At 38.8% G+C, this 16,267-nt stretch overlaps 2 protein-coding genes across 4 annotated transcripts in view; one reads left to right on the top strand and one right to left on the bottom strand.

The window, feature by feature from the left end:
* Positions 1-16,267, bottom strand: part of LOC143036412 (uncharacterized) — a 362,560-nt gene that overhangs the window by 13,430 nt on the left and 332,863 nt on the right. The gene's annotated exons all lie outside the window — the stretch shown is intronic.
* On the top strand, positions 10,897-15,219 carry LOC143036410 (uncharacterized). The gene is made up of 2 exons (XM_076203744.1): positions 10,897-11,616; positions 15,058-15,219. The coding sequence occupies exons 1-2, from the start codon at positions 10,951-10,953 to the stop codon at positions 15,133-15,135; spliced, it is 744 nt and encodes a 247-aa protein (XP_076059859.1). The 5' UTR covers positions 10,897-10,950; the 3' UTR covers positions 15,136-15,219.

The following is a 16,267-nucleotide window of genomic DNA, read 5'->3' as shown; positions in this document are numbered from 1 at the left end:
AAACGTTGAAAATGTAATCTATTTCATCTTTAATAAATTCTTCACTGCCAATGCGGTATGCTCTCAGGAAGAACCCTATGACCACTCCAGTCTTTATTCTCTCATTATGGCTGGTGAGGTTATTTAATGTTTGCTGGAGAGAGGGTAGAGTACCAGAGGACTGGAGGAGTGCCTGTATAGTTCCACTTTACAAGGGAAAAGGGGACAAGTGTGAATGTAGTAGTTTCAGAGGGATTAGCTTGTTAAGTGTAGTTGGGAAGGCTTATGGGAGGATCTTGATTGAGAGGATTAGGAGAGGAACAGAGGGAGTAATTGGTGAGGAACAGTGTGGATTTAGGACGGGTGGAGGTTGTGTAGAGCAGATCTTTGTGGTAAGACAAATATGTGAGAAAGCTATAGGAAAGGTGGAGGATGTTTTTTGGGCTTTTATGGATCTGGAAAAGGCTTACAATAGGGTAGACAGAAAGGCACTGTGGGAGGTTATGCAGATATATGGGATAGGAGGAAAGCTTCTAGGAGCTGTCAAGAGTTTTTATGAGAGTAGTAGAGCTTGTGTCAGGATTAGAAATGGAGAGAGTGAGTGGTTTGAGGTAAAGGTGGGACTCCGTCAAGGATGCGTTATGTCGCCCTGGCTGTTCAACTTATACATGGATGGGGTAGTGCGAGAGGTAAATGCAAGGGTAGTGGGTCAGGGATTGGAGATGGTTAAAGAAAATGGAGAAAAGTGGGAGGTGAGCCAGCTGTTGTTTGCTGACGACACTGCACTTGTGGCAGGATCGGAGGAGGGATTGAGGAAGTTGGTGGCAGAGTTTGGGAGAGTATGTGATAGAAGAAAGCTAAAGATAAATGTGGGTAAAAGTAAGGTGATGAGATGTACAAGGGGTGAAAGTGGCAGTAGACTGGAAGTGAGCATTAAGGGAGAGCGACTGGAGGAAATGGATAGTTTTAGATATTTGGGTGCAAATGTGGCAGGAAAAGGTGGAGTGAAGGTGGAGATAGAATGTAGATTGAGAGAAGCGAGTAAATGCCTTGGTGGATTAAAGAGTGTAATGAGGAATAGACATTTGGGAATGGATGCTAAGAGGAGACTGTATGAAGGAGTGATTGTGCCAACAGCACTGTATGGGGCAGAAACATGGAACATAAGAGAGGAAGAGAGAAGGAGTTTGAATGTGTTTGAGATGAGGTGTCTGAGAAGTATGATGGGGGTTACTAGGCTAGATAGAGTGAGAAATGAGGTGTTGAGGAGAAGAATGGGGGTGGAAAGGGAGTTGGGAGATAGGGTTGATGAAAGAGTATTAGGATGGTTTGGACACATGGAAAGAATGAGTGAAGAAAGACTAGTAAAAAGAGGTATGAAAGGCAGATGTGGAGGGAGTGAACATGAGGGGACGTCCTAGGATGAGGTGGATGGATGGGGTGAAGGGGGCTTTGGGGAAGAGGGGAATGTCTGTTGAGGAAGGATGGGAGAGGATGGAAGACAGGGGTGAGTGGAGAATGGTTGTATATGGATGATGTTGTGATGCATGAGGTGAAATGGGGGGTGAGGTAGTATGTGTGAGCATATGTATGGGGGGATGGAGAGGGGGGGTCGCCGATTTAATGAAGCGGCCTTGCTGTGGATGTGCTGTGTCTTGCGACACTGCTTCTGACCCAGGGCAGTGGACAAGGTGCAGGGATGACCCGTCATCCAGGAGGTGTTAAGATAAGAGGGAGGGTGGAGGGGTGTGGAGTGTATTCAGGGATGGAATGGGTGGGAATGATTCTATGCCTTTTCCTTTTTGGCTACCTCCCTTGTAAGGGGGAAAAAGCCTTGGTATATGTATGTATGGCTGGAATAGTAGTGAATTATTTCGTCTTTATTGGTACTTTTTCTATGAACCGAGAATGCAGTCTTGTTATCTTTCCTCCAGATGACGGTGTCAATGAAAGCCAATTTGTTATCTGTCTTGTGTTCCACAGTGAACTGGATATTTCATTCAACATTATTTAACCTCTTCAGTTTGTTGTCCAAATTGGTGTTCTTGGGGGCAATGACTAAGACATCATCCACATATGGAAACCAGGAGTTGTTTCGACCCATTATTTTTACAAAATGATCTCTCTCTAAAACTTCCATATAGAGGGATGCTAAAACAGCACTGAGGGGGCTTCCCATCACAAGGCCTCTACATTGGTTGTATTCCTCTCTGTTGAAAACAAAGGGACCAAATCTCACACATAGCGAGATCAGTTTTAAGAAATCTACCTTTCCTACAGGTAGAGCCTCATCATCCATATCTCTAACTACCTCTCTTCCTGCTTTTAACGCCCCTTCCAAAGAGACATTCGTGAATAAGGCTGTGACGTCAAATGAGGCCATAATTTTTCCTGAAATATCCATATCCTTTAATTTGTGAATGAGGTCATTAGAAATTTTCAAGTGGGCGCTACTTATTAATTCCAGTCATAGGATGTCCTTTCTGCAGCACTTCTATTCTGTCCCAGTCTGGTAAGTGGCTATGAGTATCTACATGAACCACTAGCGAGTTTGATACTTGGTGTGCCTTGACGTCATTCCTGTGCTCAACTGTCTGTTTTTAATACCTCTGCTGGTTTCCAACCCACAAGCCCAACATCCCGATGAGACCCATCACTTCAGGCATAAGTAGTGCTCCGCATAGGTTAGCCAAGTGTTTGGTGAAACTCCTATCCAACAGACTGGGATTAATAAGTAGCGCCCACCTGAAAAATTCTAATGACCTCATTCACAAATTAAAGGATATGGATATTTCAGGAAAAATTATGGCCTCATTTGACGTCACAGCCTCATTCATGAATGTTTCTTTGGATGGGGTGTTAAAAGCAGGAAGAGAGGCAGTTAGAGATATGGATGACAAGGCTCTACCTGTAGGAAAGGTAGATTTCTTAAAACTGATATCGCTGTGTGTGAGATTTGGTCCCTTTGTTTTCAACAGAGAGGAATACAACCAATGTAGAGGCCATGTGATGGGAAGCCCCCTCAGTGCTGTTTTAGCATCCCTCTATATGGAAGTTTTAGAGAGAGATCATTTTGTAAAAATAATGGGTCGAAACACCTCCTGGTTTCCATATGTGGATGATGTCTTAGTTATTGCCCCCAAGAACACCAATTTGGACAACAAACTGAAGAGGTTAAATAATGTTGAACGAAATATCCAGTTCACTGTGGAACACAAGACAGATAACAAATTGGCCTTCATTGACACCGTCATCTGGAGGAAAGATAACAAGACTGCATTCTCGGTTCATAGAAAAAGTACCAATAAAGACGACATAATTCACTACTATTCCAGGCATAATGAGAGAATAAAGACTGGAGTGGTCATAGGGCTCTTCCTGAGAGCATACTATATTGGCAGTGAAGAATTTATTAAATATGAAATAGATTACATTTTCAACGTTTTCACCAAACTCGGTTATCCGAAAGGGCTGTTGCACCGACTTAGAGAAAAGGCTTTAAAGATAGCAGAAAGAAGCATAAGGAACAGATGAGATGTGACTGAAAATGATAGCAGGGGGTATTTGTCTATGCCAAACTCGAGCCACTCAGGCGAGTTGGGGCAGTTGCTCACTAGAGCCGGTGTCAAGATTGTGATCAGCATGGGAATGAAAATAGGAGACATTGTTAAGAACCAGAACAAAGTCATGACCAACAGGGAAGAAAATAGTATTGTCTACAAGATACATACATACATATACCAAGGCTTTTCCCCCCTTACGAGGGAGGTACCCAAAAAGGAAAAGGCATAAAATCATTCCCACCCATTCCATCCCTGAATACACTCCACACCCCTCCACCCTCCCTCTTATCTTAGCAACTCCTGTCTACAAGATACCATGTGAAAACTGTCCTATGAGCTATTACGGAGAAACCAGCAGAGGTATTAAAAAACGGACAGTTGAGCACAGGAATGACGTCAAGGCACACCAAGTATCAAACTCGCTAGTGGTTCATGTAGATACTCATGGCCACTTACCGGACTGGGACAGAATAGAGGTGCTGCCAAAAGGACTTCCTCTGAAAAGAGGAAAAATAACTGAAGCAGCTTACATCGCTTCCCATCCAAACAACAACCACCGCGATGGGTTTCTTAAATTAACAAAAACGACGAGCCGTTTGATACTTCGGGATTTCAGTAAAGCTCAGTTCATAGGACTACATCAGAAGCTTCAGTTTACAGATTGGTAGAAAGACCTGTAGATCAGATGTGGGAAATATTTCAAAATATACTTACCAAGATGATTCATACTTACATGCCATTTAAGGACAGACAACCCCCAAAATCAGGCTTGCCCAAAATGGCTTGGGAAAAAAAAAAAAAAAAAAAAAAAAAAAAAAAAAAAAAATTTAAAAAAAAAAAAAAAAAAAAAAAAAAAAAAAAAAAAGTATTGCTAAAAAAGAGACAGCCTTATAAGAAATACAAGTGCTCAGGTGCACCTAATGACTATCAAAGTTATGTAATAATACAAAGAGATATAAAAAAGACAATAACATAACAAAAAGGAAAATACAAAATGGATATTACTGATAAATCCAAAGAGAATCCTAAAGAATTCCATGGTGACATTAGAGATAAAAATTTTATTAGGAATCACATTGGCCCACTATTATCTGCAGACAGTCAACTTGAATATTCAAATGAAGGAATGTGTGATATTCTAAACAATTTCTTTAGCTCAGTATTTGTAAACAAATCACCTCAAAGTGAAACCTGTGAAAAGTCTAGAGTGAAGTTACTATGGTAAATATAACAAAAGAAAAAATTAAAAAATGTATAGAAAAACTCAAAGTTAATAAAACACCAGGGTCTGACGGTTGGCATCCAAAAATCTTAAAGGAAATGAAAAATGAGATTGTTGTTCCATTAGGAATTATTTTCAAGAAATCCACCATATCCAGAGATGTCCCAAGAGAATGGAAGCTAGCCAACATTACTCCCATATTCCAAAAAGGTGATGAAAAGAATCCAAATAACTACAGGCCTATAAGATCAACTTCAATTGTAGGAAAAATTATGGAAACTATCATCAGAGATGCTATTGAACAGCATTTAGAAAGTAACTGTTTGATAAAGGATAGTCAGCATGGATTCAGACAGAAATCTTCTTGTGTGACTTACTCGAATTCTACAACACAGTCATCTCAAAACATGACACAAGAAACAATACATACATACATACATATACCAAGGCTTTTCCCCCTTACAAGGGGGGTAGCCAAAAAGAAAAAGGCATAAAATCATTCCCACCCATTCCATCCCTGAATACACTCCACACCCCTCCACCCTCCCTCTTATCTTAGTACCTCCTGAATGACGGGTCATCCCTGCACCTTGTCCACAGCCCTGGGTCAGAAGCAGTGTCGCAAGACACAGCACATCCACAGCAAGGCCGCTTTATTAAATCGGCGACCCCCCCTCTCCGTCCCCCCATTGCATAAAAGGAGAGGACGGGGAGAAATCCCTTCAGGCTGCGTCAAATTTTGCTCACACATACTACCTCACCCCCCATCCCCCCGCCCATTCCACCTCATGCAATCACAACATCATCCATATACCACCATTCTCCATTCACCCCTGTCTTCTGTCCTCTCCCGTCCTTCCTCAACAGACATTCCCCTCTTCCCCAAAGCCCCCTTCACCCCATCCATCCACCTCATCCTAGGACGTCCCCTCATGTTCACTCCCTCTACATCTGCCTTCCACACCTCTTTTACTAGTCTTTCTTCACTCATTCTTTCCATGTGTCCAAACCATCCTAATATTCTTTCTTTCAGAAACAATACAGATTTAATATATCTATATTTTGCAAAAACTTTTGATACCATCCCCAATGAAAAACCACTTACTAAATGAGCTTCACACGGAATAAGTGGTAGCCTATTAAATTGGACTAGTAATTGGTTCAATGATCAAAAACAGAGATTTGTTCTAAATGGCAAAACTTCTAGATGGAAAAATGTTATGAGTAGAGTTCCTCAGGGTTCCATTCTTAGGCCTTTTCTATTCATAGTATATATAAATAATTTAGATAATTTAGGCACCTGGTCTGGATGGATGCCATGCAGAATGTCTAAAAAAAGGAGTTACAGTGATGGTGGACTGGTTGGTGAGGTTATTTAATGTTTGCTGGAGAGAGGGTAGAGTGCCGGAGGACTGGAGGAGTGCCTGTATAGTTCCACTTTACAAGGGAAAAGGGGACAAGTGTGAATGTAGTAGTTTCAGAGGGATTAGCTTGTTAAGTGTAGTTGGGAAGGCTTATGGGAGGATCTTGAGAGGATTAGGAGAGGAACAGAGGGAGTAATTGGTGAGGAACAGTGTGGATTTAGGACAGGTAGAGGTTGTGTAGATCAGATCTTTGTAGTAACACAAATATGTGAGAAAGCTATAGGAAAGGGGAAGGATGTTTTTTGGGCTTTTATGGATCTGGAAAAGGCTTACAATAGGGTAGACAGAAAGGCACTGTGGGAGGTTATGCAGACATATGGGATAGGAGGAAAGCTTCTAGGAGCTGTCAAGAGTTTTTATGAGAGTAGTAGAGCTTGTGTCAGGATTAGAAATGGAGAGAGTGAGTGGTTCAAGGTAAAGATGGGACTTCGTCAAGGATGCGTTATGTCGCCCTGGCGGTTCAACTTATGCATGGATGGGGTAGTGCGAGAGGTAAATGCAAGGGTAGTGGGTCAGGGATTGGAGATGGTTAAAGAAAATGGAGAAAAGTGGGAGGTGAGCCAGCTGTTGTTTGCTGACAACACTGCGCTTGTGGCAGGATCGGAGGAGGGATTGAGGAAGTTGGTAACAGAGTTTGGGAGAGTAAATGATAGAAGAAAGCTAAAGATAAATGTGGGTAAAAGTAAGGTGATGAGATGTACAAGGGGTGAAAGTGGCAGTAGACTGGAAGTGAGCATTAAGAGAGAGCGACTGGAGGAAGTGGATGGTTTTAGATACTTGGGTGCAAATGTGGCGGGAAAAGGTGGAGGTAGAATGTAGATTGAGAGAAGTGAGTAAATGCCTTGGTGGATTAAAGAGTGTAATGAGGAATAGACATTTGGGAATGGATGCTAAGAGGAGACTGTATGAAGGAGTGAGTGTGCCAACAGCACTATATGGGGCAGAAATATAGAACATAAGAGAGGAAGAGAGAAGGAGTTTGAATGTGTTTGAGATGAGGTGTCTGAGAAGTATGATGGGGGTTACTAGGCTAGATAGAGTGAGAAATGAGGAGGTGAGGAGGAGAATGGGGGTGGAAAGGGAGTTGGGAGATAGGGTTGATGAAAGAATATTAGGATGGTTTGGACACATGGAAAGAATGAGTGAAGAAAGACTAGTAAAAGAGGTATGGAAGGCAGATGTGGAGGGAGTGAACATGAGGGGACGTCCTAGGATGAGGTGGATGGATGGGGTGAAGGAGGCTTTGGGGAAGAGGGGAATGTCTGTTGAGGAAGAACGGGAGAAGACAGAAGACAGGGGTGAATGGAGAATGGTTGTATATGGATGATGTTGTGATGCATGAGGTGGAATGGGCGGGGGGATGGGGGGTGAGGTAGTATGTGTGAGCAAAATTTGACGCAGCCCGAACGGATTTCTCCATGTCTTCTCCTTTTATGCATGGAGGGACAGAGAGGGCGGGGTCGCCGATTTAATGAAGCAGCCTTGCTGTGGATGTGCTATGTCTTGCGACACCGCTTCTGAACCAGGGCAGTGGACAAGGTGCAGGGGTGACCCGTCATCCAGGAGGTGCTGAGATGAGAGGGAGGGTGGACGGGTGTGGAATGTATTCAGGGATGAAATGGGTGGGAATGATTTTATGCCTTTCCTTTTTGGCTACCTCCCTTGTAAGGGGGAAAAACCTTGGTATATGTATGTATATAAATAATATAGACCATGGACTGAAATACATCGTCTCCATATTTGCTGATGGTACAAAACTGTGTAGAATGGCAAATGATCACTTAAACCAATTAGATATTCAAGGAGATTTTGATAAACTACAGCAATGGTCTGAAAAGTGGCTAATGAAATTTAACACAAGTGAATACAAGGTTATGCACAGGTAAAAATAACAGTATGATTACAAGTTATTTGGAAATTCATTAACAAAAGTGGATAGTGAAAAGGATCTCGACGTAATTATCAGTAACAATCTCAAATCACCTAAACAGTATATTTCAGCCTCTGAGAAAGCAAATAAAATTCTAGGAATGATTGCTCGATCTTTTGACTTCAAAAGTACATCTCTCATTAACAAGCTATATAAATCGTTAGTTTGTCCACATTTGGAAAATGCTGTTTTCGTATGGTCACTAAATCTCATTAAATACATTGACATAATGGAAAAAGTACAACAGCAAGCCACAAAACTGATTCCAAATATCAAAAATAAATCACACAAAAATCGACTAAAAGACATGAATCTGTTTTCCCTAAAAAAGCATAAACTCAGGTGACTCGACACAGGTCTTTAAGATTCTAAAGGGAATCGACATCAAAACTGACCAAATTTTCACACTGAGAATCTGACAAGAAATAATGGTCTTAAACTGCCAGGAAATACATTTGATTTGGAAATGGGTAGAAACAACTTTGCCAACTATGTTGCTAAAGAATGGAATAAACTTCCTGCAGAGGCAGTGCAATGTAGTTCAGGTTGAAGATTTAAGATTCATTTAGATAACACCTAAACAAGATGCTGTAATGCCTGCCATTTATGTTATTTATTTTTTATTTCCTTGATTAATGTTTATTATATATCTGTTTGCTTATTATTTAACTTTACCTATTTATCTTATTTACTTATATATATTATAAATATATATATATATTTATATTACATATATATATATATATATATACTGTATATATATCAGAGGCGACTCCAGGTCATCAACGTCACTCGGGCTCATCACAGATTTCACCTAAGACACATGCATAAATGAAGGTAAGAGACGTAATGCACACCGTAGACTTTTACCTCTACCAAGCTAATACGTATTAGCCCGAGTTACTGGACAGTTTTCCGTTCCTTTAAGAATTTGAATTACTTTGAATTCTTACAATTATAGATAACAACTTGGGCCGGTAAGTTCTGAGCCCGAGCGCATCATCAACTCAAGAGATGCTAGTTAGTCTTTTACCCAACTTACCAAGCTAATTTGTATTAGCCCGAGTTACTGGACAGATTTCCGTTCCTTAAAGAATATTGTAGAATTGAGATCTTTCATACTTGCCAAAATTGAGATAGTATATCCAACTGACTTCAACTTGGTTTAACAAATAACTTTTTGTCTAGGACACATACTGGTGAAGCTACATAAGAATTTTCAATGCTTTACAGAACACAAAAAAAATATTTTTCAATATTTAATGGCATTTTTTTATATAATGGCAAGGCTCCAGATTGTCACTACTGACAAAGGCTCCAGGTCTTCATGATTGACAAAGGTTTCAGGTAGCACATATGTCTGACACACAACAGGTCCAAGCAGCTCAGGTCTCCCATCTGGGGCATGCACCATACATATCAACAATTATTATAAATCCAGGCTCTGTAAAAATGATCAGGATTGATACATAGTTCATACAGGGTGTTATATACATACTCCTGATAGTCCTCTGGACTTTTCTGGACTTTTTTTAAACAAAAATAATACTGTACATTGTGTTTTACAATCCTCAGTGTCACATTTATCATCCTCAAATTCTATCCTAGTTCTTTTTAAATCACCCACATCTCTAATTGACTCCTCCCTAGTTTCTAAGTGTAAGATCTTGTATTTATTTACACCTGTAAAATCAATTATCTTAAATGGACCTGAGTACCTTGGTGAAAGTTTATTGTGGATTATATGTAATTTGACCATGACCAAATATATTTGTAATTCTATTTTGTGCTGTTGCTTTTTCATCTCTTGTATATGCTCTTTTGTGTGTTTCCTAACTTTGATGTATAGATTTATGAAATTTTTTGGCTTGAAGGCCAAGCGCCGGAGCTGGTAGGCCATTCAGCGCATATTTATCTCATATAGATAAAAATTCAAGTAAAACAGTAAAAACAATAAACATTCACAAAGACACATCACAACAACATACACTCACAAGCACTCGTATACACAATCTTAAATTTCATAAAATAAACCGATGTCTTTCAAAAACTTTACAACATTCTTCACATGAGCTTCCTCCCCTAAAATTTGTTTAAAAGATAAATTTGTTAAAAAATTTGCCCTGCCTGCGCTTATTAGAGAATGCAGGGCACTGAATTAAAATGTGTTTTATTGTAAAAACTACTTGGCAAGTGGGGCATTGGGGGGCCAGCCTTTCTGCTCCACTTGCCATAAAAAATTTATGGGTAATGTAGGAATGGCCAATTCTCAATCTTGTTAGAACAATACTTGACCTTCTGTCCAAAGAAGGACACTTCCAAGGGTTCACCAAGGGGTGAATCTCTTTTAACTTGTAACTACCGTCCAGCCTTGTCCATTGTTCTTGCCACTTTTCCATTGTATAATGATGAATTACTTGTTTGAAGTCTGTATGTGGGATCTTTTGGTCTGTTTATGTTTGAGCCTAGTGGCGGCTTTGGCTGCAGCATTGGCCTGTTCATTTCCAGTGATACCCACATGGGATGGCACCCAGCAAATGTTTACTTTTATTTTCTTTCTGTTGTTAATGAGAATCAACCAGTCCTGTGTTTCTTGGATTAAAAAGTGACGAGGTAATAATGTATTTAGAGAGGATACAATGCTCATGGAGTCTGTGAAAATAACGACGTTCTTATTACATGGAACAGAATTAAAAACAAATTTGAGGGCGTTGCTGACTGCCAGCAGTTCAGCAGTAAAAACAGAGCTAAAATGAGGCAACTTTCTCTTTCTCTGACTCTCGTGCCGTTCACACCCTCCGCTCAGCGCTCCCGACGAGAAAGTAATTCAACATGGCACATACCAGAAACAGCAACAGCTCCAAGAAACTTGAAGATATGGTGGAGAGTCTTGTGAAAGCAAGAGAAGAGGACAGACAGTTCCTGATGCAAGCAAGGAAAGAAGACCAACAGTTCCTAAGCGAGTTGAAAGAGATAGTTAAACAACAAAGGCAGGAGATACAATATCTCAAATCGACTGTAGTTAATCTCCAAGCTAGAGTGGAAGACCTAGAGCAGTACACGAGGAGAGAAGATATAATCATCAGTGGTTTAAAGATTGTGAAAACGTATTCGGAAGCTGTGAAAGGTGACTCCGACTATAGTGCAGATAACAGTGGTCAGAACATTGTAGAAAATCAAGTGATCCATTCTCTAAGTAACAAGGGAATACAGATCAGAGACACAGATATATCAGCTTGCCATACACTGGGAAAAAGAAAACAGGACGGTACCCAAAATGTGATCGTGAGATTCGTTTCAAGAAAGTCGAAGGTGAACGTGCTGAAAAACGCCAAGAAATTGAAGGGGACGGGCATCTACGTGAATGAACACCTGACAAAACGAACCGGAGAGATTGCCAAAACAGCACGCGACATGAGGAAACAAGGGAAGATCATCTCGACATGGACAAGAGACTGCAAGGTGTATATCAAGTGCAAGGATGAAAAAGTACATCAAGTAAGTAATCTTGAACAATTAGTTGAATTTCAATAGTTCACATTCCTTAATCTTCTAACACAAACATAACCATGAACACTACAACTAACACAAAAACTAAAACAAACATATCAAAAAACTGTTCTTCATGCCATACCCTTGTCCCTACCAATCACCTCAAATGTACATTATGCAAACATTTATATCATCTCATGTGTGCAAATATACCCGTAAATACTGCCAAAAATAACCCCAATATTTTCAATAACTGGTTCTGCCTAGACTGCTCAAAAACATTTCCCTATCATGCCATCTCAAACACAGAAATTAATATTTTGTTTTCCGCGCCAAATCTCGCATCAAAAAACCCAGATGTATATACCGCCATTAAGAAGTATAAAGAAATAGACAAAATATCAGAAAAGGAATTTTCGATATTTAATCACAATAATACCCAAATTGACCTCGAATTAAATTTTTACTCAAAATTAACAAAAGACAGCGATTACTATAGTGATACACAATTTGACACGGTATTTCATGATATTGATGGTTTCACACTAATTCACATCAATGCAAGGAGCCTAAATGCCAATTATCAGAAAATTGACTGTTATCTCAAGTTACTCAATAAAAGCTTTGACGTTATAGTGATAAGCGAAACATGGATTGACCCAGGATGTCTAGTAAACTTCTTACAAGACTATACTCCTTACAGTGCTAATAGACAGATCCAAAAAGGCGGCGGAGTCTCTATCTTCATAAAAAAATCAATTTCATGCAAACTAATAAATCAATCCACTAATTCGTATGAAAACCTATTTGATTGCGTAGCTGTTGAGATTTTCAGTAAAACTAAAAAGAATACCGTCATAACAAGTATTTACAGAAAGCCAGGCACAAACATCAATGAGTTCACAAATATGCTTGAAGAAATCATAACTCCATTTAGAAATAAAAATCTATATCTCTGTGGTGACTTCAACATAGATTTACTTAAGTATGAGACTCATGAACAAACAAGACACTTTACAGATATGATTTTCTCTTTAGGTATATATCCTTTGATAAATAAACCAACCCGAATAACAAATACAAGTGAAACATTGATAGATAACATTTTCACCAATATTGTAAACTCCGAGATTCATAGTGGTATCTTAATAAGTGATATAAGTGACCATCTACCGGTATTCACTATCAGTCCAAAAGAAATGCAATGCATAACAAAACCCAGAATTGTACTTAAACGTAAAATTGACGAAAAAGATATTGCAAAATTAAATCAATGCTTAAAAGAAGAAAATTGGGATCAGGTTTACGAGTCAGAAAATGCCAATCTATCATATAACGAATTTGTAAGCATTATCATGAGTAATGTAAACAAATGCTGCCCAGAAAGAGAAGTAGAAATAAAACCACGTAACGTAAACTCAAAACCATGGTTTACAAACGGTCTTAAGAACGCGTGTCGAAAGAAAAACCAACTTTACAAGAAATCAATTCAAAGCAAGTCCTTGACAGACGAAAACAAATACGAAGTGTACAAAAACAAACTTACAACAATTTTACGCAACTGTGAAAAAAAATACTATGACACACTGCTTGAAGGTTATAAAGGTAATATAAAAAAGACATGGGAAGTAATAAACAACTTAACTAGGCACAAAATTAATAACACCAATGAATTCATAGACATTATTAAAAAAGGAAAAACTAAAAAAGAAGTGGCAAACGAATTTAATGAATTTTTCTCCCATGTAGGACTTAACCTCGCGAAACAAATAAAGACAACACATCAAACTTACGAGACATTTTTGAAACACCGAATAAATAACACTATGTTTTTAAAACCCGTCACGGAAAACGAACTTATGAACACAGTAAAATCAATGCAGAACAAGAAATCACTCAATTGCACAGGAATCAATATGAACCTCATAAAACAAATTATGCCTATCATCAAAGATCATTTTCTGACAATATGCAATAAATCATTTGAAGGGATATTTCCAGATGCAATGAAAATAGCAAAAGTAATACCGATATTCAAATCAGCCGACAAATCAAGTTATAATAACTATAGACCAATTTCACTATTACCACAGTTTTCCAAAATTCTTGAAAAGTTATTCACAATTCGCCTTGACTCATTTCTAAAAAAAATGACGTCATTTACCATAGTCAATATGGATTTCAACGAAATCTTTCAACGTCTACAGCAGTAATGGAATTAATTGAAGAGATAACTAACAATATAGAACAAAAGAAAAAGACAGCCGGCATATTTATTGATCTTAAAAAGGCATTTGACACAGTAAATCATGAAATCCTAATTCGAAAGGCCGAATACTATGGGCTAAGAGGTAAAGTTAATGACTGGTTAAAAAGTTATCTAAAAAACAGGAAACAATATGTGGCCATTGAGGAAGAAAGATCACACATTCTACCAGTTACATGCGGAGTACCTCAAGGTTCAGTTCTAGGACCCAAACTATTCTTACTATACATTAATGACATTACAAATGTATCCAACCTTATGAAATTTATACTGTTCGCCGACGATACCACCATTCTATGCTCCGATACAAATTCCGACAAACTGATCAAGACAATTAATGAAGGATTATGTCAACTATCCAACTGGTTTTCAGCCAATAAGCTATCCTTAAACGTATCAAAAACTAACTACCTGCTTTTCTACAAAAATAATGAAAGTACTAAGCCGATCAAAATAAACAACGAAATTATTGAAAAAGCGTCCGTCAGTAAATTCCTAGGCGTGTATTTAGACGATCAACTTAATTGGAAACATCATATAAATCACGTGATAAATAAGATATCCAAAACTTTAGGAATTATGCATAAAATGAGAAATATCCTCAATGAAAATACCCTACGTACCATTTATTGTAGTCTACTACTACCATACTTAAACTATTGTTCAGAAATTTGGGGTAATACTTATCAAACTAATCTTCAACGCATAATTACCTCTCAAAAAAGGGCACTGCGTATAATCTGCAATGTAGGTCGTTTGGAACATACAAATAATTTATTTAAAAAACTAAATCTACTCAAATTCAATGACTTAATAAAGTACAAAACTGCCATTGTTATGCACCAAATCTACAATAAACACATGAATCAAAACATATTGAAATTTTACTCAACTTACGAAACTCGCTATGCGACTAGGCAAACAAACGACTTCTTTAAAACTCAATACAGAACAACCAAAAAAGCCAATGCTTATCTATTATAGGTGTTAACACATGGAATAAACTGGAAAAGGATTTACCCAAGACAAAATGTTTATCATCATTCAAACGATACTTAAAAAAGTCTTTAATCTATAAGTATTAGTATATTGAACACTTCAGGTCCATTTCATGGTTGTATTCATGGAGAAACTGTCATGCACTGCCCAAGTCTGCCGCTCTTTTTTTTCTATTCCAGCAGGTCACGGTGACCCAGATCTGCGCATTAAGCAATTATCGTCCCGTCAACAATCGACCTGACCTCTCACCTCTCACCTGACCCCCACAAGTTGCGATGCTCGCTCGTGCCCCCGATTTCTACGTGAGGTCGGAGTTAGCGGACGTCGTGACGCATGTCATTGTGTGTGTGTGTATATGTGTATGCATGTATTTTACCTAGTTGTATTTACCTAGTTGTATTTTGCGGGAAGGGGAGCTATGCTCGTGTTGTCCCGCCTTTGTATCTTGCAGTGTCTAGTTTGTTTTTAAACTCATGAATGGTTTTTGCGCATACTATTTCATTGTCCAGTTTGTTCCAAGTGTCCAAAACTCTATGAGGAAAACTGTTTTTCTTCAGTTCTCTTCTATAGCTATGTTTTTTTATTTTCTTTCCATGTCCTCTTGTGTTTCTTTTGTCCCAGTTAAGTAAGTTCTCACTATCGAGTACCTCTGTGCCTTTCATGATTCTGTAGATGGTCAATAGGTCACCTCTCTCTCTTCTTTGCTCCAGTGTCGGTAACTCCAGTTTAGCCAATCTCTCTTCGTATGATAGGTTTGCAAGTGCAGGTGCCATTTTTGTAGCTGCTCTTTGGATTCTTTCTATTTTCTTTATATTCTTTTTGGTACTGGGGGACCACAATGTCGCTGCATACTCTAGTCTAGGCCTTATCAATGTAACCAATATTTTTTTCATCATGTCTTCGTCCAAGTATGTAAACGCCACTTTTATTGATCTTAGCAAGTTGTAAGTCTCCCCGACAATTTTGTTAATCTGTATATCATAGGACAAGTCGTTCGTGATAATTACTCCCAAATCTTTTTCGGATCCTACTTTCTTTACTTCTTTGGTTCCAATTGTATATTTTCCTGATATTCTGTTTTTGCTTTTTCCAAACTCCATTATGCTACACTTCTTAGTATTAAAGTCCACTTCCCATTTCTGACTCCAGTTCCATACCCTATTTAGGTCTTCTTGCAGTGCTTCACAGTCCTCATCAGTTTCTATTTTCCTTAGCAGTTTGGCGTCATCGGCAAAGAAGCTCATGTAGCAGTTCACGTCCTCATCCATGTCATTCATATAGATAGCAAACATTATTGGTGCCAGCACAGATCCTTGCGGTACTCCACTGATCACCTCTTTCCAGTCTGAATATTTTTCTCTGAGCACTACTCTCATCTTTCTACCAGTCAGA

The sequence above is a fragment of the Oratosquilla oratoria genome, chromosome 20, assembly GCF_046742065.1.
Source record: "Oratosquilla oratoria isolate Oo_2021 chromosome 20, ASM4674206v1, whole genome shotgun sequence".
Lineage (NCBI taxonomy): Eukaryota > Metazoa > Arthropoda > Malacostraca > Stomatopoda > Squillidae > Oratosquilla > Oratosquilla oratoria.
Note: the sequence above shows the minus strand (reverse complement) of the source record. Positions and strands in the feature narration are given on the sequence as shown.